This window comes from Phasianus colchicus, chromosome 1, assembly GCF_987193195.1.
Source record: "Phasianus colchicus chromosome 1, bPhaCol1.hap1.1, whole genome shotgun sequence".
Taxonomy (NCBI): Eukaryota; Metazoa; Chordata; class Aves; order Galliformes; family Phasianidae; genus Phasianus; species Phasianus colchicus.
Window position 1 is genome coordinate 4,714,202 of NC_143436.1, and position 23,527 is coordinate 4,737,728.

Here is a 23,527-nt window from a genome sequence, read left to right on the forward strand (position 1 = left end):
CAGAATCATCAGACAGGTACTTAAAAGAATGCTGAAATCTTTAGAAACTTGGGTCTACAATTCCAACATTCATTACAGTCAGTATGAGTGATGCTACAGACTTTCTCAGGTGTTTTGGGGTCTTCCTATCGAGTCTAGAAATTCCCATCTATTCCAATCTTCATGCATATTTGCCTGTTTTAAATCTGGATCCACCCTTTTGGAAAGCTTTCAAAGATTTCTTCAGCCTGAGAACCACAACAGTGTCTTCCTGACATAACTGGGTTACTTCTTCTCCTTACAGATGAAGCAGTGCCATTGCACAGAAAAGTAAGAAAGGTGTTATTTTTATTTTCTCCCCACTCTTCTTCAGCAAGCTACAGCCTTTCAGATCTGTGAATCCTTGGGTTGGAGTGATCCTGAGCAGGACACTTCAGTTTTCTGTTTCAGTCCTAAGTATCTTAATTCTTTCCAAGATATGTGTTAAAAGTGCAATTCTCTATCAAATCTTGCCCTTAAGTCTTTTAAGTAGCCAAGGCATTTTTGACATTTCTGCTGTCTGTTTAACCTAAGCAGCTTAGCTTGAGAACGAGCAGGAGAAACAAAGCAAAAAACAATTCCAGGAAATCAGTTTACCTCCAAATGTCTTCCTATTTTATTGTTATTCATGACATGACAACAGGATAATACACTAAAGACTTTTATCAACAGCTTTCTCGCTTGGACTGTCAGGGCATACAACCTTACATTTAGCATCCTTATGAAGACTGTTACTTCCAATTTACTCCACTATAACTCCAGTGATTTTGAAGGAGTTCCTCTGCCATAATTCTGAACTCAGGCAGCTGTGAATCAGTTCCTCGATATTAGATTAAATTTTTAAAGCTGTTTCCCCAGAGCACATAGAATAATTCACATTTAGCCACTCAATTACCAATTTTCCCCAGTGAGTTAGCTAAGTGAAAAGTAATATGTGGGCACAGCTCACGTGAAACAGAATCCTTGCTAAGAGAGAGCACATGTTTCAATACAACAGCAGCAGACAATATAAATGTGCTGTGCTCTTTTCTCTGATATGCACGGAAGTTTTTCTTTCAAGTCAAATGCAAGCAGGCTCAAAACATTATTCCTTGGATGGTAGCCATCTCCTTCTGCCCTGTTGTTGACAGTCTGACATATAGACACACGGCATTCCCACCACCCCACAGCAGCTCCCCATCACACGCTGCAAGAGGAGATAACAGTGCTCACCCATATTTCTGTCTTCCCATTGCTCTTTTTGCACCTCTCTGCCAGCACCTTGAGTTCCACTGTGGTCTCTGAAACCATTTCGGCACTTTTATCCTTGACGACGATGTGCATCACCCTGCCATTGTTGATGTGGGCATCAAAAGTGCTGTTCCAGGGTGGGTACATGGTGGGTTTCTTCTGCACGTACACTTGGCCATTTTCTGTCAACAAGAAGTGGTTTGGATTGAGTGGGCTTGCTCTCATTCGCACTAAGGCCACTATTCTACAGTCCCTAAGACACATTTGTTTTATTTACCCATTTCAAGGTCTTTCTCCTGGCAGGAAGGGTGATGGATTATGTTAGAGCATCTTAGGAAATTACTGTGTGAAGTGAAACCTGGGAAGGGTTTCATCTCACTTAAGGTGTTTACAATGTATATGTTTATATCTGTTTTTTCTGAATATTGGCTGCCTTCAGAGCCAGTGAAACGAATTTAGTCACTATAAATCAGTGGAGTTAGAGTGTATTCATTTTCCCAAATACAAGCATCTGCCTTAGAGAAAAACAGTTTCTGTTTTTGAGTGCATTAACTCCACTGAGTAGATACCAAATGTAGACTCCACATGTAGATTTCCACATCTAATCAGACAAATCCCGTGATACAATCAAATACCCACATCTAATCAGATGAATCCCACCACCAACAATCAGCTACATGTATCATCTGTCCCACGGCAATGCAAAATGAAAAACGTTTACCAAAGCTGGATGTGCTTTGTGATTAGGTTCAGCTGTAATGCGCAGACACTCAAATGCTACACCTCAGTTACCTGAGAGCAGTTAACAATAAATGCTCTTACAGGCCTTTTTCAACCTTAATGATTCTGTGATTCTATTCCATGTATTCAGCTCTGCATATAGGCATGTCCTGCCCTCTCTGTTATGTGGCAATCATTTGGTGTGAGTTTCATTGGCCACGTAGAAGAGAACGTGGCTCAGTAGCAGGGTTGTTTGTATGTCTTACAAGCTTTGGAGCTGATACACTTCTGCTCCCTGGGTATGACACTTCTGCAAAAAATCTGCATATCAGAGTATCAAAATACAAATGTTTTGAATTTCATCACTGTTGAGCCACAGATCTGCTGTGAAGTCAGAGAACTGGAGAGTAAAAAGTGAGCAAAAAAAACCCAACAAAGCAGGGAGGCAGCTATTTCAGATATTCTCTGCTCTATTCTCATTTGTACTGTGAGACAACCCTCGTTGTCCTTTGCTTTTTTGAGCCTAATGGATCAACTCCTCAGGATGGCCACGTTGAGAGAATTTCTGGCATTTAGCACCGGACTTATATCACTGTATATTAGACACGTACCTCTGAGCAAACTGAACTGCCCCCAGAGTCAGCAGATAGCACTGGGAGTTTCCAAGGTGTGATTCACCAGATCCATTCTAGCTGTATTCCTTAAGAAGAGATGAATCCCACCACCAAAATCCCTGTTTGCTCCCCTGGGCTACAATGCAAGGGTGGCCAGCTTGCTCCAGGAAGGCTGAAGTAGGAGAGACATATCCCACCATGGCCTCACCTTGGCTTAGTCACCTTAAGATGAGTTTATACATCAACATGACTGGAGGAGGCTCTGGGCAATCTGATTTAGTATTTGATCTAGCAGCTGGCAACCATGCCTGTGGCAGGGTGTTGGAACTTGATGATCCTTTAGGCTCCTCCCAACACAAGCCATACTATGATTCTATGATTCAGACACTCTCTACCAGCAGCAAATTAAGAGCAACACCACCTAGGGGGTGATACTGAGATGAATTAATCCTGGGAAGTTCCTGTTGCTATCGCTGACGTGATGAATAGTGGCACTGAGTGACATGGTTTAGTGGGCATCCTGGTGATGGGTCAACGTTTGGACTAGATGATTTTAGTGGTCTTTTCCAACCTTAACAATTCTATTAGGATTAGCAATCAAATCCTCTGGCTGCACCAGAGTGCTCTGAGCAGCTGCCATAAAATTGCAATTACACCTCAGCTAACAGAAATCTTTTAATAGGATGATGTCATTGTTCCTGTATTTCATCCTCATGAATGAAAGAAAGTTCTTCCAAATACTTTTTTTTTTCATTTCTCATTGGTAGCATATTATTATTATTTTCATTACTACCACTATTATTAAGTGTTCTCCACAGCTCAGAAATTATATCCGTTAGTTTGCATATTTTTTTTCATTAGATGCCAGAAAACACTTTCAGCTCTAAGACAAATAAATATAGGTCTGTTCTGCCCAAATTGACTTTTTTCACTTTTGAACTGGCAGAGGCTTCAGTTTGAGTTATGACTCTTTCAAAGGTCTCATTAAAGCAGACAGCCAAACCAAGCACAGAGCTGAAATAGACCATATTTTCAGTGAAAAGCGAGATTTTAGCGATATTCTATCATGCAGCATTTTCTTTCCTTCTGAATTTACCAGACACATCTTCCAAAATCATTGAAAGTGTAATTTCAACAAAGCCAGTGTTCAATGTTTTAAATGCTGACTTTTTTAAAACAGTGAGATACTGAATCGTTTGAAAAGTCTAAACTTTATTTTTTAAACTACTTCAACACTCCCTGGAGGCTTGAGATATAGAGTTTTTCAAATAATAAAAAGGGATTTCTGAGTTGATTTAACTTTTAAAAGAATCACAGAAGTCAAGTCAGGAATGTATCAGATCTAAGGTAAATAACAGCCAGCATAAGAAATTCCCTAACACTGAAGGTGTTGACCTCCATGGCTGTTGAAAAGCAGAAGTAAAGAACTTCTCATCCTCTCACTAAGGCTATGCATAAGACTAAGACATGCATAAGACATATAAGAAGTCTTTTCCCAAAAAGGACATTCCAGCACTGCTCAATTATGAAAAGTGTGTAACAATCTGTTACAGAAATAAATAGCTGAAGATAAGGTTTCAGCTTCAAACATTTCACAGAATACAGCAATTACAGAGACGTGAACTCCCTCTGCAAAGCCTGGGGATGTTTGAGAGCTTTTATTTAACGGTGGAAGTTGTTGGATCTGTCAGTTCCTCAGAAAATGTGATAAACAAAGACAGCTCTTCCAGGATATTTCTAGGACACCCAGATTTTATCTGTCTGAAGTCCCAACTGACAAAACAACAACAGCTGCTTGTATAAAAGTGAAACTGAGTACAGCACAGCTCATCAGCTGTGTCACATGCTGGGACTCGCAACTCAGTTGATAAAAATCTCACACTGAAGACAAAGACTTTGTTAAGCACCATCTTAAAATCAGATTTTCTTGCACACGGTGCTGAGTCCAACCTTGCCTCATGTTTAGCCACAAAAAGCTCTTTATAAACCCTTATAAATATCTACCATGTGCTTCCCACACACCAGTAATAGCACAGTAAGACACACATTTTCTACAAAAGCTCACGTGCACGTTTAACACCTCCCCACTTACCTGACTCCACGGCTTCTTTAACCATCACAGCACAGTAAGGGTTAATCACCTCCCCTTGTGATGGCAGGTAAGGGCCACTGTCATAGTTGGATAAACCAATACGCAGAAAGGGAGACATGACAAGTCCTGTGTCAAACAAAAGACAAGGCAATATTTGGGAAGAGTCTAAAAATTCCCTTGGTTTTAAACCAGCCTCTTATCTTCACCAGTCAGGAGTAGACCAGCCGTTAGTTATCCACCCAGCTGAAGCTCTCTGACTTCCTCCACTGTCCCACGAGATGATGGACTGACCGAGTGCTGCTGAATGTGTGCAGTGTAATGTAATGTAGCCGTCAGCTTAATTACGGAGCTGAACTCATCGCAAGCCTGGAAAGACCCACGATAGCAGCTCTGAGGACCAGCGACTCGACATCAGCTGTCAGAAATGAGAACAATACACAGAAGCCAAATCAGGGCTTTCTTGGCTGGGACAACTTTTGTTGTAATTTACGTTGAGTCACGCGTTCACTAAGCTGTAAGCTATGTGAACAGAAAGGGTTTGGGGAATATAAGGCTGTTGGAAGCCTGGAAGTTGAACATGAAACCGTGAAATAACTGCATACTATTTATATACAGCATGGAAATAATCTTAGGCTTCCAACTGACTGGGTGCTGACCCATATTCATCAGTGAAACTATAAAGAGAAAATTCAGCTTGTATGAACCATACTGTGTAGAGGGTGGAGCCAAAAAAAGGATCTCAGGATTTAGGCAGCTGAAAACAGAACCATAAAAAACCAAGATGCCAGGAAACACAGAGCCTTTGAGTTTGTCTTCTCTGCGGGCCCTTTGAGAGCTTCAACTGAGAAAATTGAGTTAATCCAGCAATTACTAACTGCTGTAGATGGTTGCTCATCTTTGTGCCATCTGGACCCGTGGACTGGCATTTACCACCCAACTTTTGTGCAAACTTCTAAGCACATTATTCTTGGCTTCCCTTCCAGACAATGGAGTGCAAGAGACACTTTGAACTTCACTGTAGACTTCTGTGCTTTGGACCACCGAAGTTAAATAAACTACCAGCAGCTGTTACCTGCCAAATACTTTGTTCAACTACAACAGTAAAAAAAATGAACAATATGTGGGGTGGGATGCAGCCCAAACCTCTTCTGCCTCTTACATATGAAATGCTCCATCCCAACGATAACATATCAGACAACCAGCATTCATTGCTGGGAATGACATTTTCTTACCTGTAAATGGTATTTCCTGATATACTAATTCAGTCTTTGTTTAGAGAGGCTTCTCTGGTCATCACAGTTGTTGACAACATGGAAAAGATTTTCTTGGATGTAGTTCCTCTAGCTTGGCTGACTTTAAATCTTTGACTCTCTGTTCAGGGAGACAGGAGACAGGACCATCAAGGAGAGAGGAAAACTTGAGAAAACAAGATGCAGTCTTTTCCTTGAGTGCCTTCTCTCTTACCCAGCAGCATGGAGTGATGAGTTTCCATCAGTGCCAGTGCAAAAGTCCAGGGCAACAGTGAAATTCAGAACAACTTCCTAGTCATAGATGTCTCTGTTCATTGAAAGGCGTGTTGGACTGAATGACCAGGTTCCTTCCAACTCTGACGATTCTATGATTTGACGAACTTTGCGTTAGTGCATGGCAAAGTCTCAGCAGCTTTTGGTTCCACTTGCCTCCTGGATATGATGAGATCTTCTCCTTTTTCCTGTTTTGTGAAATGAAGACAAACAGCTACAGTTAGCACTGGGACTGAACCACCAACTATTCTGTCCTGAATAATCACAAGTGTTGAGCACTCTGGCTGCCACACTTTCTGAGACTTTTGCAAACAGGTGCCTGTGCAGCAAACTGCAGTTATTCTCTAATGGCAGTTTGAGAAGAGGAGGCTTTGTTGGCGCTTCCCTAATTTTTTTTACCTGACATAAGAACAATCATGCACTGACAATATATGAAGACTCTCCTTCCCATGTGATCTCTCTGAAGAGTTTTGCAGACACGTTATCCAAGTGCCTCATGAACTTTCTCTGGAAGCCACTTGCATTTAGATATTCAAGTACAGGTAGCTCTGTGAGGAGATGTCATGGTTTTATGATTTTTGGTTATCAGTATTCCACATCATAACATTTGTGACACTGCACAGTAGTGCAATGAATGGACTATGAGTAGTACATGGCATAAAGGCCGAAATTTCACAGAATCACAGAGTTGTAGGGGCTGGAAGGGACCTCCAGTGATCGAGTCCAATCCCCATGCAAAGCAGGCCCCTATAGCAGGCTGCACAGGTAGGTTCCAGGTGGGTCTTGAATATCACCAGAGAAGGAGAATCCATAATCTCCCTGGGCAGCCAGTTCCAGTGCTCTGTCACCCTTACTGTGAAGAAGTTCCTTTGCATATTGGTCCAGAACTTCCCATGCTCCACTTTATGGCCATTTTCCCTTGCCCTGACACACAGGCCACTGAAAAGAGGTTGGCCTGTCCCTTAGTCTTCCACACTTAAGATAATCATCTCAATTACACTTAAGATACTTAAGAACATCAATAAGATCCTCTCTCAGTCTTCTTTCCTCGAGGCTGAACAGACTGAGGTCACACAGCCTTTCCTCATAGGGGAGATGCTCCGGGCCCTTTATCATCTTTGTGGCCCTCCGCTGGACTCTCTCCAGGAGATCCCTGTCCTTCTTGTACTGGGGAGCCCAGACCTGGATACAGTACACCAGGTGAGGCCTGACCAGGGCAGAGTAGAGGGGGAGGATCGCCTCCCTTGACCTGCTGGCCACGCTTCTGCTAATGGACCCCAGGATCCCATTGGCCTTCTTGGCCACCAGGGCACACTGCTGGCTCATGGCCAACCTGTCATCCACCAGCACCTCCAGGTCCTTCTCCACAGAGCTCCTCTCTAGCAGGTCATGTCCCAACCCGTACTGATACTTGCAGTTATTCCTTCCCAGGAGCAAGATTCCACACTTACACATTTATGCCTTTATTGACAGCAGCACAGAAATCTCATCAAATTAGGTAGGAAAAAATCTCTATAACAGGAATATTATTATTATTATTATTATTATTATTATTATTATTATTATGTAGTTAAAATTGTGAAGACACATTGTCCTACTAATATCGTTGCTACAGAAATTGAAGTTTAGATGTAGTAGTAGTACATGTTCAGATCTGTGGATCTGGTCCCTAAATAGTGATATTTAAAACCAAGAAAAACTAAGCTGGAAACCCAGCTTCCAGTACTATATTTCATTTTGGCTTTGCACTTAAACACCTCTTGAGCAGGTTTCAGGTTTATGGTTTCTCTTCCAACCTTAGAGATACTCAAAAGTTGTTTGGACATGGTCCTGGGCTACAGTGTCCAGGAGGCCCTGCTTGAGCACTGCAGTTGGACAAGATGATCTCCAGATCTCTGTTCCAGTCTGAAACAATCTGCAATTCTGTGAAACCATACGTGGGACAGATCTCACTTAATCCTAGTTGTCCACGGCAGTGGTGTCTCCATGTGAACAGTTATCTGGGCTCCTGACAAAGGAACAGAGAGAAACCAGCACCCCACGGTGAACTGGACTCTGTTGTGTACGCTGAATCTCCTCATCTTTGAGAGCAAAGGGGCCGACTAGGTACAGTCAGTTCACATGTAACACTTCCATTGCAGAGATGTATTTTTGATCATGTTTCCCAAGCCATTACAACTTTCAGAAATTCCACTGCACTTTATCAGATCTGCAAAACTTGCGTTAGGATTTCACACTAACTAGGCTACCACATGAGATGTTCGGTAGCCACCATGCAACAGGCAAGCATTTCCTCCCAGCTGCAAAGCATGTAGGTTTGGCTCACTCAGCACTAGCTGTCGGAAACCAACAGCTGCTTGTATAAGCCTTGCAAAAGCTGGCTAAAACCTGTCTAAATCCAAAATTTAGTGTTGTACCAGCCTTATGTGAGTGCTCTGCTCTGGAGTAATTTCTTCACTCTGTCTAATAAATCAGACATATAATCAGCTTCCTGCTTCTCTCTCTCTCTGTCTTTCCTGAAACCACCTTGGCTTTGGCCCAAACATCTGTTTTCCAGATCATCTCTCCAGCATTTGCCACTACAGAACTGCTGCTTGGCTCAAATCCACAGCCATAAACAATTAAGGAACGACACACTCAGCTCCAGAAACAGCTCACTGTAATAGCAACAGTTTAATTTAACACTAAGAAGCAGCTGCAATAGGTATAGAGAGTGTCTGCTTAACTTCCCAGTGGAAGGGGTACTACTGTAAGGTATCTGAAAATTGAGGATGAAATGCATCCTGTAATAAAGGGCCACCTGCAATCTGTCCTCCAGTAAAAAAACAAATACAGCTTACTCAGTTTTCAGCATACACTCTCCTTTGTTGGCACAAGGGAGCTATGCTCACTCTGGTGAACAGTGCAACATATGGAAATCCTTCCTGGATGATATTAGGAAGTAACAAAGTCCTTAGGATCCTTAATCAATTGTGGTTAAGGAGAGAGGAAGAACTGAGCTGCTGCTTGAAGTCAGCAGAACTGCACTGAAGACAACTGCCTGTTGAAACACTGATGCTTCTGTGTTTCACTGAATAAAAATGGATGCAAACATGATGCAGAAAAAAGATGGCAATTTACTGAACGAGGACCAACTGGAAGTGAAAAGTTAATATTTCCAGATTTGAGAAGTCGGTCTCCTAACTATGTCTCTTTTTGAGGCAAAGCTGTGCATGCAAAATCAATTCATTATTTGAGGATCGGTTTCCCCAAGACAAAAAGAAATCAGGAATGACAGAAGGGTATGAACTTTCCCCTGCTCCTGACAGGCGTCTTCCAACCAAAAAGACAGATCCTTACCCTGCAAACATCTGTTTGTATGGATGGTGGAGACCTGAACGTTAGCATAACTCAACATAGCTCACAGTCTTCTTGCAACTTTCAGGAACTGTCCTTATGAGTGATACAATGCTGGATGCTAACAGAGATGGCTAGGGTCTCTGCTTCTCACCCCTGCCTCTTGATGTCCCACAGCCCATATGTACAACTAGGAACAGCCATATAGAAACGTAGAATCATTAGAGTTGGAAAAGATCAATAAGAGTATCTAGTCCAACCACTGACCCATCCCCACCATGTCCACTAACCATGTCCCTCAGTACCACATCTACTCTTTTCTTGAACAACTCCAGGGTGTGACTCCACCACCACCCTGGGCAGCCTGTGCCAGTGCACCATCTCTCTTCCTGAGAAGGTAACAAACTCCTCCAAGTGACCTTTCTTTTGGGTGCCTGTACCACCCATTGTTTCAGTGAAGATAAAAACAGCCTGTTTGCAAAGGAAAAAATTCAGAAACCCTCTGGGTGGCACTCAGAGCTTCTCATGCTTTTCTTTTACAATGGTGTGGGTCAGGGGAGGAGGAGGAAAGGGAGGGGAATTTGTGCTGTTGTTGAATTTCTCCTCTTTTCAAAGTCAGCCACCCCATTTGCAGCAATGCTCACAAAGGTGGTGGAGTGAGAAGGTAAGGGAAGGCAAAGCAATCAGTCCCTAATGGAGTTGGTACAGTAACAAACTTCAGGCAACAAACAAGCCTCCCAAAACTTCAGGGAACGACTTGACTTCAGCATAGAGGTGGTACTCTCCAGAATAACCCTTCCCCATGGTTTGCAGGCACAGCAAAACCAGGTTAAGCATCTGCCATATAGAAATGAGGCTTCTAGATTTTTCTGGGGCCCATGGTAGGCATGGGAATAGGGGATTTCCCTTTAAATGTCTGTGGGCCATCTTGTGATGCTGTATTTAGAGCAAGCTGAGTGTATCAGTGACTAGTCTATATATAGCATTCAGAAATGGCTGTTTGGACACTGCTGAGCTCATGTGGTTTCCTCCTGTTGCATTTGTTGTGCACAAGTCAAGGCAGGAGCCTCAGATTGAGAAGTGATTTAGGTAAGGTGGAGTAAATGTGGGTGAACAGATTTATAGTTGTTTAAAGGTTGGTTTTCATCCCTCTGAGGAAATCACACAAAACAGGAGGATGCTAGTAATGCCAGTGGTCATCCACAGATTCTAGGATGGGATCTACAACACCTGAAGCAGATGCTTATCTAGATGGACCTTAAAAACAGGAAGTTTGTGCTTTGTTATCCTTAGGTTGCCACTTAACAACTGTTGTAAATGCACCTAAATGCAGGCTGTGTACAGCTTTCCAACCTGTCTCAGAGTGCAGGCCCTCAAACTTCCACTAGCACTGTGTCAGATACCTGTGTAGGGTATGGAACCAGGGAGCAGGTTTATCTAACAGTGGTCCTTCTCTTTCTCTGTACTTGACAAGTGAGTTTGCAGCTGGATCTCTTTCCTGGCCTGACTAATCCCCTGGATCTGCAGATGCAGGGAAATGCATGAAGTAGAAAGGCCATAGTGCGAAGTCATGCAGCAACTGCATGTTGGTAGGGATAAATAGGCTGGGAAAGTTGGGCTTCTCTGTTACATCCACATGAATATATGCAGACAATTGCAGTGTTCATCATTCCAGCTTCCATCTTATCCATTAAAGAGGTATAAGTACTTGTGGGACATCATAAAATGGTAGAATGTCTTGGGTTGGAAGGGACCTCAAAGATCATCTAGTTCCAACTCTCCTGCCATGGGCAGGGTTGCTAACCATTAAATCAGGCACTAGACATACTTTGTGCTATCCTGGAATAGACATCTAAAATAAGCTAGACTGACTCCATCCTGGTATCATTATTTCCCCACTAGCAAGAATCACTACATCTACCCCAAAGAAGCTCAGAATCAGAGAAGTCCTACTGCTGATGTTCGGGTGTCCAGTGAAAAGAACCCAGACCTTAGGGCTTAATCTAAGAGCAGGTGCATTCATGCCTAGCAGCTATGATAGCTTGAAAGAGCAATCAAATATAGCAGGGTGGGGACCCCACACTTCCTGCTTGGCTTTCACTGCTCTAAAAGTGACACTAAAACTGGAAAGAGGGTTGAAAGGGACACTCCTCATCGCCTTTGAATTTTTTTTATTTTTTAAAAAGAACTCAAATTCAAACAGTGAACTTTCAAAGAGCTAGTTAGTGTAACGAAGGAAATAAAGGTTTCTTGAGCTGAGATGTAGCCACAAGATCTCCTTTTCTTCGCTCTTTCATTTGTTTGCCCAGCAGTTCCTGTAAGATTTTGAGACCTTTTTGTGTTTTTAAATGACACAATTAGAGTTTGCCTCCAATACTTCACCGTCTTGCTCCAGCACGGCCGCTAATGCTCTGAACTGAACTTCCTGTCAGCCTACAGCTCTTTTTCTCTTTCTTTCCATTGAAATAAAAATAAAAAAGTTTAGGGGAAGGGGAAGGGCCATCATGGGACATATTAATATTGTTCCTCCTGCAGGCGTGGTTTCATGCCTAGGCTTAACTCTGTTCAGCAGTTGAGGCATTTAATATTTTTATTTAATTTGGAAACCTTATAAATGCATTTGGACCTAGACTCATGGAAATACTGGGCTGGAAAAGAACGTTTTGCTCATCCCTCTGCCTCCTGGCAGACTATATCTACATCATTCTCATCATATCTCTCTGGCCATCTGTTGGAATGAAGCAACCTCTGTGCCTGGTATTACCACATATTCCTCAAAAATATGGCCAAATTTGACACATAGGAACCTCAGACTGCAAATGGAACCTATGTCAAACAACCACACCTTACAAGTGTATGGCACAAAGGATTTAGGAGACTTATTTAGGAAATTCAGGCACACTAACAACTTGAGCATTACCCCCCTGAGCACTTGACACAGCTCACACTTCACAATTAGCACCAGAATGGGTATTTCAAACCATTCAGCCTTCTCCACATCCTTGAATTTTCAAGTTTACTCTGCTAAATACCTTAAAAGCAGAAATACCTCCTACATGGCAGCTCTCCAGCTTCTGCCTTCCTTTTCTGCTCCATCAATCTCTGCCACAATGGTTTCACTGAAATCACACCGAGTCCTTTGTTGCCATCCATCTCAGGACTCTTTTCTGTAGGTGTCACATTTATGCCCTCTTTTGTCAAGACAACTACAAGACCAACCTCTGTGCCTTTCCCACTCTAAATGACTTGGAACTCCAGAGATCTTTTTATAGAAGCTTTGACACATTATTCGTAGAATGGCCTGGGTTGGAAAGCACCTTAAAGATCATCTAGTTTCAACCCCCCTGCTGGTAGGGCTGCCAACCACTAGACCAGGCTGCCCAGAGTCACATCCCCTCTTCTTCAGACATAACAGAGCCCAATTTAAACTGTTTCTATATTACAAGGTAGTTCTGAATCCAGTTAGGCTGGAAGCTCTCTTCCCACGTATAGTTTGATGTCCTTTCCTCATCATCAGAACCTCATGGTTGTTTTTAAGAGACATTCCATCTCTCTCCATGTCTTTCGAACCTATTTATCACTGATCCACCAGTTTCTTTCTGTGTAACTTTCTTTACTTATTTCCTTGACTGGGGGGAATGCAGTGTTCTGACTGGGAATATGCAGTGGGTGGAAGAATGCAATACAAAGGTCAGCCAAAATTCATTTTAGCCCAAAGTGCTGAAATCAGAGGGTTTGTGCTCTTTTTATTTCTCTTTCTTCCTTTTTTTTTCCCATAAATCATGTCCTGGCTGCTAAAGCAAAATTTCATGTATTTGGCTTCATGCTATGTGAAGAGAGAAACCACCTCCCTTCTCCTTCAGACTCTCAATGTTTTCCCTAGTAGTTAGCACAAATTAACATTGGATTGTAGTGTTTTGTGAGCTCAGAAGGTAGTGCAGCAACTCACACAGAGCCAACAAATATTCAATCTTACACTAGATATCCTACACTATTTTTCTTGGTACCACTGTGGCTCATGATCTGTAGGAACCATGAAGTATTCACACCTCAGCAGAGGTTTCCTAAACAAGTTCAGCCATGCAGAGTGCAAAGAAGATGACTATTCCTCCTGCACATAGAACCGTAGAATCTCTAAGGTTGAAAAAGACCACTAAGATCATCCAATCCAACCATCAAACCATCAACATCTCACCAGACAGAAAAAAAATCAGTTATGCACTTGGATATCCAAGGGCAGAATCAGAGGTAGTCCTGGTACATTCTCAAAATTCAGAAGAGTTTAGCTCAGAAGTGATGTCACCTCTGTACAATAAATTAGCCAGTGCAGTAATTGCAAAGATACAACAGGTGATTGTTTGCTTTAATCAAAAGAGATCCCTTTTTACTATGATCAGAAAAGTTCCAGAAAAATCATGGAGGTGTTTTGCTCCAGAGATGACAAAAGAAGTGGTAAAGGCAGTAATCAGGTACCACCCTTTCCTCCCCACAGTCCCAAAGGTAAAATAAACCCTTTTTCTGAGGTGAAAGCATAGCTGTTGTTTAATATACGGCTGCAGAACCAGATCTTTCAGAGAGGCTGTGCAGGTAGGAACTGCATTATGAAGAGCCTGATCAATATCACTGAAATTTTTAAAAGAAACGTAGATATTTCCTAAAAGGAATAAACTCTTAAGCTCACATCAGTATTGTGGTCCTGGTCTCAGGGTGGATATTGGGAAAAACTTTTTCTATGAATGAATGGTCAAGCAAAGGAACAGGCTGCCTAGGGAGATGGTGGAGTCTGTCCCTGGAGGTGTTCAAGAAAGATGGAGATATAATACCTAGGAATGTGCTCTAGTGTGCAGTGTTGGTGATGGTAGACCATTGGATGATATTAACAGCATTTTCCAACCTTAATGATTCTAAGGTTCTGTGATTCCTCAGGTAGAGGTTTATGGTCACATAGGCTACATAAATATGGGTCCATATGACCCTGATGCACTAAGCTACCCTTCCCTCTCCTCTTTGCCCTTAACAAACAGTCAGAAGTTGGGATCCATTTTAGGGCCAGTTCTACTTGATGTTTTCGTAAATGGCTGCAGAAAAAAAAAGAAAAAGAAAAAAAAAAAATCATTGATATCTTTATTTAACTTCCTATGGGTTTTATGGGCTACGTTTGCCTGACAAATACCTTCCCCCTGTATGAAGGGGAGGAGGAGACGGGGGAGCTGAAAGCAGAAGCCAGAGGATGCATGTTCTCTACTATTTCACCAGTATTATAAATCAAAACATAAAAAACAAGTGTCACAGCTCTGCTGCAGAAAGCAATGGTGGGAGGGGGAAATCTAGCTAAATTCAGCTCTTAATATGTGCACAGAGATTCAAGACAAATAACAGTGACTCCCGAACTGGCATTTTTCTCTCTGGTTTCCATGGATAAGCAGGGTACAACCTTGCCTAAATCCCATTCACAAGCCAGAACAAATCTCTCTAAGCCTCAGCTGCTCTTTATTTTCTCAGTGTACCAAGTTCAAAATGCCAACTCTTCTCTCTCATATGGATTCTTCCCTCACCGCAGCCCTGATGCGTACTACAAGCTCACCAGCACAAAGAAGCTCCACAGAAAATTCAAATTATTACATCAAAGGCCTCCTCAAAATGAAAGGCTTCAATCCAAGTGAAAAATTATCCAAATGTAAGTTTACTTTTTAAATAAGATAGAAATTATGTGTGTATTATTAGTATACTTGTGCCAGAGCAAAACTGCAATGTCTGCCAACTTCATAAAGTCACTGCAGCCTTATGCTTGTGTTTGCAACTAGTCCTGCTACTAGCATTTCCCATATATTTTTCTTCATTAAAATAACAGAATTAAAATCACATACCTGAGCAGTTTATTTAGGTTACTAGCTAAATTTCACTGTCAGAAAGACACATGAATATCACAGTGAGATTACTGCTATTGCCTGGTCGCTCCTGAGGACAGAATTTGGACTGAAGCATTCAGTTACTGCATAAACACAGACCATGCATACATCTACCAAACCAAAGAAAAACATTATTACAAGTCCAATGCTACGGGTACATTTCTTCAAGAGATTCTTCTCCCACAGAACACCAGAATAACTCCACAAAACAACTACGTAACAAAGGTTCTACAGACAGTTTGCTTTGAGAATATACTGTTCTTTGATTCCTGCGCTCCTGAAACAAATGCCTTAAGTACATCTTCTCAGATCACGTGTGTGTTTATAACAGTGAAACATTCCCTATGCTTACTGAGATGGGCTATGTTTATTATTTTATTCCAGAAAACATCTGGTACAGTGACAAAAGGGGGACTTCCTGCTTGCACTTCCTGCTCTGGGTGGGTATCTTCTCTGGAATGAATTATCTCGATGTGATGGCAGAATAGTGCTTGTGTTTGACTTAGAGCTACAGTTTCGGTTATGTTTGCTATAGTGTTCTATTGGATCTCAGCTTGGATATTAGGAAAAATTCTCAGAAAGAGCAGTGAGGCATTGGAACAGACTGCCCAGTGTGGCTGTGGATTCTCCTTCTCTGAAGATAGTCAAGACCTGCCTGGATGCCTATGTGTGCAGCCTGCTGTAGGGGGCCTGCTTTGCAGGAGGGCTGGACTTGATGATGTCTGGAGGTCTCTTCCAGCCTCTACAATCCTGTGATTCTGTCTTTTACAACCTTAATGATTCTGTGATTCTTTCACGTGCCTCGTGCAAGGAGAGAAATAGAGGATTCCATGCAAAGCCCTATCCCCATAGGTAGAGCTGTGTTTATGTGTTTGCAGAATCATAGAATGGCTTGGGTTGGAAGGGACCTCAAGGATCAAGTTCCAGTACCCCTGCCACAGGCAGGGTTGCCAACGCTTAGATCAAGTAGTAGATCAGATTGCCCAGGGCCCCATCCAACCTGGCCTTAAACATCTCCAGGGATGGGGCATCCACAACATCTCTGGGCAACCTGTTCCAACACCTGACCACTCAGTAAAAAAAATTTCCCCTGACAATATGGAGGCTTCAATAAGGAATTGAATCATGTCCCATGCCCCATTTTCCTTTCATTCTTGTTCAATGCCTACCCCTATGATGATTTCCTTATTCAGAGAGAGATACTTTCTCTGATTTCATGTGCTCAATAGATCTATCATCTATCTTCCTGGGATAGAACTTGCGCTAGACACTCTCACTACAGCACAGCAGTATCACATTGACCATTTGGAAGAATATGACATCCAGAAATGTTCAGAGGGGAAAAAGATAGCACGTGGTACTCAAACAGTTCAGAAAGAGATTCAAACTGGCCAGTGTGCTGGACAGGAAACCTATCGTGTAGCCTGTTCAGTGAGCAGCTACCCTGAGGCAGTCAAGTGGGAATAAAATGTTAGGAACTGACTATAAATCTGAAGTCCCAGCCGTCATTGCAGTCAGCTGTCTCAGCCAATATAGACACTGTTCTGTAAGATTTTCTTCTACACTTATCTATCTACAGAACTTTTTCTCAAATTACTAGCAGGGAGGCATACACTTCTTCTGAAGTACAGGTAAAGGCCAAATAAAAAGAGCTGTAATAAACAGTGACTGCAAATTTGGAGTTGTTATTGATGGTGAGAAACTTAAGTTCACTTCTTTTCTTGGCCTAAGGTGAATGAAAGCCACATAATATAATTTCAGAGACTGATGCCTCATTCCAGACTTTTCATGTTGAAGTGATCTTGAATAAATGTGCTTCAGTGAGTCAAATGCAGAGTGAATTTGTGGTTCAGTGTTATGAGGAGTCACCTTTGGTGTTGGAAAAATCTGATTTTTCTCCCTATTTTGGGAAGTGTTTCTAGATTTTATCCAGTATGTTTCATATTTCCTCACTGTCATTTATTGTTAAGAAAGCTTAACAAAAACGTTAGCCTACAACATCTGGCCCAGAAGATCAGTGACAAGCTGGTAACAAGTGAGATCCATTTCTTCTCACTTTCCTAGCTGAGGTCCCAGCCTTGCCACACAAGAGCAAATGCATCAGTTTTGTTATCCTTTTCTGGCCACATTCTCTCCTGAGAGTAAGAGTTTATCTTCTTTCTTCTCTGACACATATACTGTAAGGTTAGCCACTGTAGGTCATTAAGGTCTACTAAATACAAGCTGGACAGTTTGAGTGTATGAAATGAAGCTAATACTGTTGGAACCAGCAGCATGGGCATACATGTCCCTCTGGTCCCAAAAGCAAAAGCACATCCACCCCTAAACAACTGAAATTGCAATCTAGTCCCTGGTCTGCTAACATCTTTCTTGGGAGCTTGTCACTATGCCATGAAGAACCCTGGTCTATCCATAAATACAAAGTTGGAAGATTCCTTTTTCCTTAAATCAACTTCTCTCTATTTCTACTTCCAAATCAGTAACATTTTTGTTACCTCTGCTATAACTCTTTCCTATACACACTGTAAACTTACTAGGATAACTTTTTTGTATTCATCTGTACACTATCTCATCCTCAGCTCCTGGTCAGGGCGGTAGTAATTATGGAGAGAGCTCTTCTCCTGTCATGTTTCTTGATAGTTAGAATCTGCTAAATACAAAAATCTTGTTATTACCACATTTAAATGCCTTTAATACACAGTGTAGGACGTTCCAATCATCTCTATAGGCACCTCTTTTCAATGTCGTATCAAATTCCTTCCTTTAACAGTCTGTAGTCTTGCAACCCTGGATGAAAACTATCTGAATTTTTCACCATTGTAACTTATTTACTCTAGGAGATGATTTCAATATAGCAATAATTTTCGTAAAATATATATTTTCTACAAAAAAAAAGTCTGACACATTTGTGTTTTCTTGTTTTCTAGCTCATTATCAATGCAAATAAGATGCAGGGCTTTTGCTAAGCTCAGGTATCCAGCAGACAGTACTGATGAAATATAAATCACAAAAATGATGCAGGGAAAGGTAGAATTTCTCCAAAAAGAGTCTCCTCTGCTCCTGGAGAAGTAGAAACATCTCCTGATAGAAGAGTTCCCTGGCCATGGGCAGAATGGGGCAGAATTTCTCCATTCTCAGTCATTTACCAATTGGATTTTTTTTGTCTTTGCAGGTTTTTAGGTCTTTTAGTTATTTCCTATGCATATGCTCTGACTATATTGTTGTATTATTTGAAGATAAGCAGAGCATTTGTGCTTCACAGTGATAAGGAAATGGAAATAATACACTTCTTATTAATTAAAGCCATGCAAATTAAAAAATGCAGTGGTTGAGAAGCATCCCAAAACAGGTTAAATGTGATATGGAAACGACCATTCACAAAAACTGTGAAAACGTTACATGGAGTTTATCATCTGCAAATCTCAGAGCTCTTTACAGCTCAGATGAATATCAACACATTCATTTTGGAGATAAGTGAACCCTACATCCGCACCACACAGCACCTCACTGATGGGGTGAGAGAGACAAGGCACAGCTATGTGAAATCTACACAATTTTCCTTTCATCTGGCCCCCAATACATCCTTTACCACTATATACTTCTTCCATTCAGCATTTCTTCCCCAAAAGTCTAGACAGAGAAAAGTGGTTTTACATATAGCTGGAAATAAAAATATCTCAAAATAGGATGACACAATTCTACCCCAGCAAGCTGTTCCAAAGCAGTGGTGTTGCTGCAAGGTACTTTACAAATTGGAGAAATTATCCACTGCTAAAACAGCTGTGCTTAATTTGAAAAGCAACCTGGGTTCATTCCCCACACATCATGAAAGTTAATTGTCTCTACTGCTGCATGTAATCTGGTAGGTGATAACAAATTAAAAACCTCCACCAGGCCTGATAAATCCAATGAACAAAACGAACACCAACAAGCAATAATACAAAAATCACTATGCAAATGCCAACATCTTTCTTCCAGTCATGCCTACTACTAGGAGTCCTTCTGGTTTGGATTCACGCATAGGTTTGAAGTATGGAGAATAACATGGCAGAATAGATACAAACCCATGACTGCCTTCTGTTGTGCATCGTGTACACGATTCATTTCCATCTGAGAACTGGAGATGGCACATGAATAGCTCTGCAAAGGAACTGTTCATCCACTATAAGCTGTATGTGTTTGTGATCACAGAATCGAGGTCTTCACTAGTCTTACAGATGCAGGTTTTGGATATTCATAGAATCATAAATTCAAACAGTCATAGAATCATAGAGTCATAGAATGGCTTGGATTGGAAGGGACCTCAAAGGCCATCAAGTTCCAAGCCCCTGCCTTATGCAGGACTGCCAACCACTAAATCATGCACTAGATCATGTTGCCCAGGGCTGCATTCAACCTGGCCTTGAACTCCTCTAGGAAGGCAGCATCAAGTGGTGGTTCACACCACTGTATGGACTTTCGCTTCATTTTCTGTTTCAGTAATCACTTTTTGAAGGCTTAGGCAAAGACCAACATTCTGCTTATGCAAATCTTGGTCAGTAAAATGGGAAGCAAAATGAGAATTTTCGGCTAAGTTTTTAAACTTAGATCCATGAACATACATGCAAGAAGCTGAGAGCAGCTCCGAGAGAGCAGCTATTCTGACAGAATCCTGGAAGGCAGTTAATATTTCATCTCCTTTCCAGGCTGCTATAGAGCTGGCTAATCTTTGTAATTAAACCCAGATAATTAGAGAAGAAACCAAACAGTTACCGTCAAAAGTTATATTCACCACATCACCTTGTTTGCAACAAAATGGAAAGATATAGAGAGACTAACCTGGAAAAGATCCAAAGGAGGAAAAATAAGAACTTGCCATGCCGGGAAACTAAGCTGCTGAGGCTCTCCTTCCTTCCACCTCTCCTTCCTTGTCTCTCCCCTTAAGCTTTTCTTTTGAGGCCCTGTACCTCTGATGTGCTGCTGAGGTGCACAGTGCATCCGTGAGAAGCTGAGAGCCAACTGAGTGACTTTCTTTGAAAGGAAGCACACTTGTGGCAGAAAGAAAAAAAAGAGTTATCTCCGCCCTGGCTTTGTAACAATGCTCTGTTCTTATCAGTCTTTGCTGTGCAAAAAAAAAAAAAGAAAAAGAAAAAGAAAAAAGAAAAACAAGAAAAATTTTGTCCAATGTGTCAAAGCGATTACAAAAACAGTCTGAGCAAAAGGAGAGAGCTGAGGAGCTGAGATGCAGTTTGGAGGTTCAGGAGGAAGATCTAAATCCTTGCTGGTAAGGCTTTGGAAAAAATCCCAATGGACGTGTAGAACAGGCAAAAAAGTCTTACTGAGCTTTGCACTGCCTATGTCTGTGCAACTGGAGCATCATCTTAAAGTGGTCAGACTTTCAGCTCAGAAATGTGACTTGCTTCATTCATCATGTGCCCTAGGGGTTGGCCAAAAAGTCACAGGAGGAAACCAGTGAGTGCAGCATGGCTTAAGGAGCTCAGAGAAAGTGAGGACAGGTGGATACCAAAGTCTCATGATTAGCCTAGACACCAAAAAAGTAACAGAAGTGATGACCCAAAGCCTGGCCTGAGATCCAGATTTAAGTGATGTTGGGTGTTCAGCAATAGGTTGCCTTAGGAGGCCCTCTGACACTTCCAGCTGAATGCAGCTCTGTCCCACTGCAACCAGGGGGGACAGGAACCTCCTTGGTGCAGGTTTTCCTTTTGGTCCTTCCATTGGGCTCCTAGCATGCATTTCCTGGAAACCCCAAAATGCTGCATGGGCTTGGCTGGGATGTGGAGTCCTTTTCTAGAAAAGAAAGGAAAAAGGGAGAGGAGAGGAGAGGAGAGGAGAGGAGAGGAGAGGAGAGGAGAGGAGAGGAGAGGAGAGGAGAGGAGAGGAGAGGAGAGGAGAGGAGAGGAGAGGAGAGGAGAGGAGAGGAGAGGAGAGGAGAGGAGAGGAGAGGAGAGGAGAGGAGAGTTGGACAACCTCAGGATCTCAAGGATTTGCCTGTTTAAAAATACGAAAGTCAGAACACTGCTCCATTCACCACACATAGTTCTACTTCTTCCTTCCCCAGCGTTTCTGTTTTCTTTTTAATAGCAAGTTCAGTGAAACTTTATCTCTTCCTCCTCTGGTAACCTTACTAAATAACCTGCTATTAGCATGATTCAATTAAGTGGCTTTCAGCTGCTGGAGTCATTTTCTTTGCCACTGTTATTTCATTGGTGAAAATTTTAAAAAGGGTCCATAAAAAGCTTTCTGTTCCTGAAAGTATCTCACTACTGGAGGCTAGGGAAAAGTACAGTTGGAAAGTTAACTGCAACGCATTCACAAGGTTTCATTAAAAAGGATCTGGTTACACCCAAGAGTTTTAACTCCATTATCATTCAGCATCCGTGCAGGGAACAGAATCAAGGCCAAGCAGCCAGGCTGAGCTTTTGAGCCCCCTCCTTCAGGAGGAAATGGAGCTCACAACACTGTGCAGCAGAGGAGGGATGGAGATGGCTCACTTGTCTTTACTGCTCAAGTCTGCTTAAAAACTTAGCACAGAGTTGGTCTGTTGAATATTACAGATCTGATCCAAAATTATTTACTCAGATAATGAGACACATTAACAGCTGTAAAACTGAACTTCTTTCTCTCTGTCTTACTACATACTGCTGTAGCCACGAAACACCTAAATACATCAAAGAACCTAGCAGGGGAAAGTATTTTCCCCCCTATTTTTCCCCAGTTTGTTTACATAGTGTTGAATAACACTCTGGTTATAACCAGTTTTCATTGTTTTTCTCTTTTTCCCCTCTTCTTTGTATCACACGATGTCACCAGGGAGAAAACAACACTTTTTAAAGGCAGGAAAATGTGATACTGAAACCACAAACACTTGCAAAAGACGGCTTTAAAACCCTGCGACAGAATGAGAACTGAGAGCTGAAGCAGCACGCTGAGCAGCAAGCATCCCTCTGACACCGCGTCTCCGCCGGGACCGGAGCACCCAGCCTCGCATACCTGATGTCCGCTCAGCGAACGTCGGCTCCGCGCGGATCGGATCGGATCGGCGCAGCTCGGAGCAGCCTGGTTCAGCCCGGATCGGCTCGGATCGGCTTGGCACGGCTTGAGAGCAGATCACCTCCGTTGTGCCGCAGCCGCCCCCGCCCCGCTGCCGGAACTGCCCTCGCTGCCTCTTCCTCCTCCTCCTCGGTACCACCCGCTTCCCCACCCATTTGTCTCCTCCTGGGTTGCTCAACGATGGAGTACTGAGTCCAGATGTGGAATCTTCTGCACAGAAGAGACATGGACCTGATGGCGTGCGTCCAGAAGAGGGCCACCAAAATGATCCCAGGGATGGAACATCTCCCCTCTATGAGGACAGGCTGAGAGAGCTGGGGCTGTGCAGACTGGAGAAGGCTCTGGGAAGACCTGAGAGCGGCCTTTCAGTATCTAAAGAGGGGCTAAAAGAAAGAAAGGGACTTTAACAGAGTCTGTCATGATAGGACAAGGGGAAATAGTTTCAAACTAAAAGAGGGAAGATTTAGAGTGGATACTTAGTGGGTGGTGACGCACTGGAACAGGTTGCCCAGAGAGGTTATGGATGCCCCATCCCCCTGGCAAGGGGGGGTGAAACTAGAATGTCTTTGAGGTCCTTTTCAACCCAGGCCATGCTATGATTCTATGATATGATATAAGGAAAAAGTTTTTTTTTTATGATAAGGGTGGTGAGGCACTGGGACAGGTTGCCCAGAGAAGTGGTGGATGTCCCATTCCTGGACACACTCAAGGTCAGGCTTGGGGGCTCTGAGCAACCTGTTCTAGCTGTAGGTGTCCCTGTACATTGCAGCGGAGTTGGACTATATGACCTTTAAGGATTCTTTCCAATTCAAATGATTTTGTGTTTCTTCATTTATCCTATCATGTTGCGTTCTTGGCCATGGGTGTTTGAGATACGTCTCCTCAAGACCCAACACTGGACCAGTTATTTAGATGAAATGAGGATGAAATGTGCTCATTAAGGATGAAGAGTGCTCATTCAGTGTGTCTCTTTTGGTATTTGAGGATATGAGATATAAATTTTGCCCTACGTACATTTCTTGAGATGTACTTGAG

At 42.4% G+C, this 23,527-nt stretch overlaps 1 protein-coding gene across 3 annotated transcripts in view; it reads right to left on the minus strand.

Moving 5' to 3' along the window:
* Window positions 1-22,875, minus strand: part of PRKCQ (protein kinase C theta) — a 48,523-nt gene extending 25,648 nt beyond the window's left edge. Inside the window, exons 1-6 of one of the 3 annotated variants that reach the window (XM_031609752.2) lie at window positions 22,433-22,875; window positions 20,261-20,469; window positions 6,139-6,385; window positions 5,907-6,045; window positions 4,675-4,800; window positions 1,231-1,430 (exon numbers count right to left, since the gene is read on the minus strand). In XM_031609752.2, the coding sequence (XP_031465612.1) occupies window positions 1,231-1,430; window positions 4,675-4,792 (318 nt within the window). In that variant the 5' untranslated portion in view covers window positions 4,793-4,800; window positions 5,907-6,045; window positions 6,139-6,385; window positions 20,261-20,469; window positions 22,433-22,875. Of the gene's footprint in view, window positions 1-1,230; window positions 1,431-4,674; window positions 5,846-5,906; window positions 6,046-6,138; window positions 6,386-20,260; window positions 20,470-22,432 lie in introns of those variants that run through there. The other 2 variants (XM_031609750.2, XM_090134343.1) reach the window with 2 other exon arrangements.
* Between the last annotated feature and the right edge of the window lie 652 nt (window positions 22,876-23,527).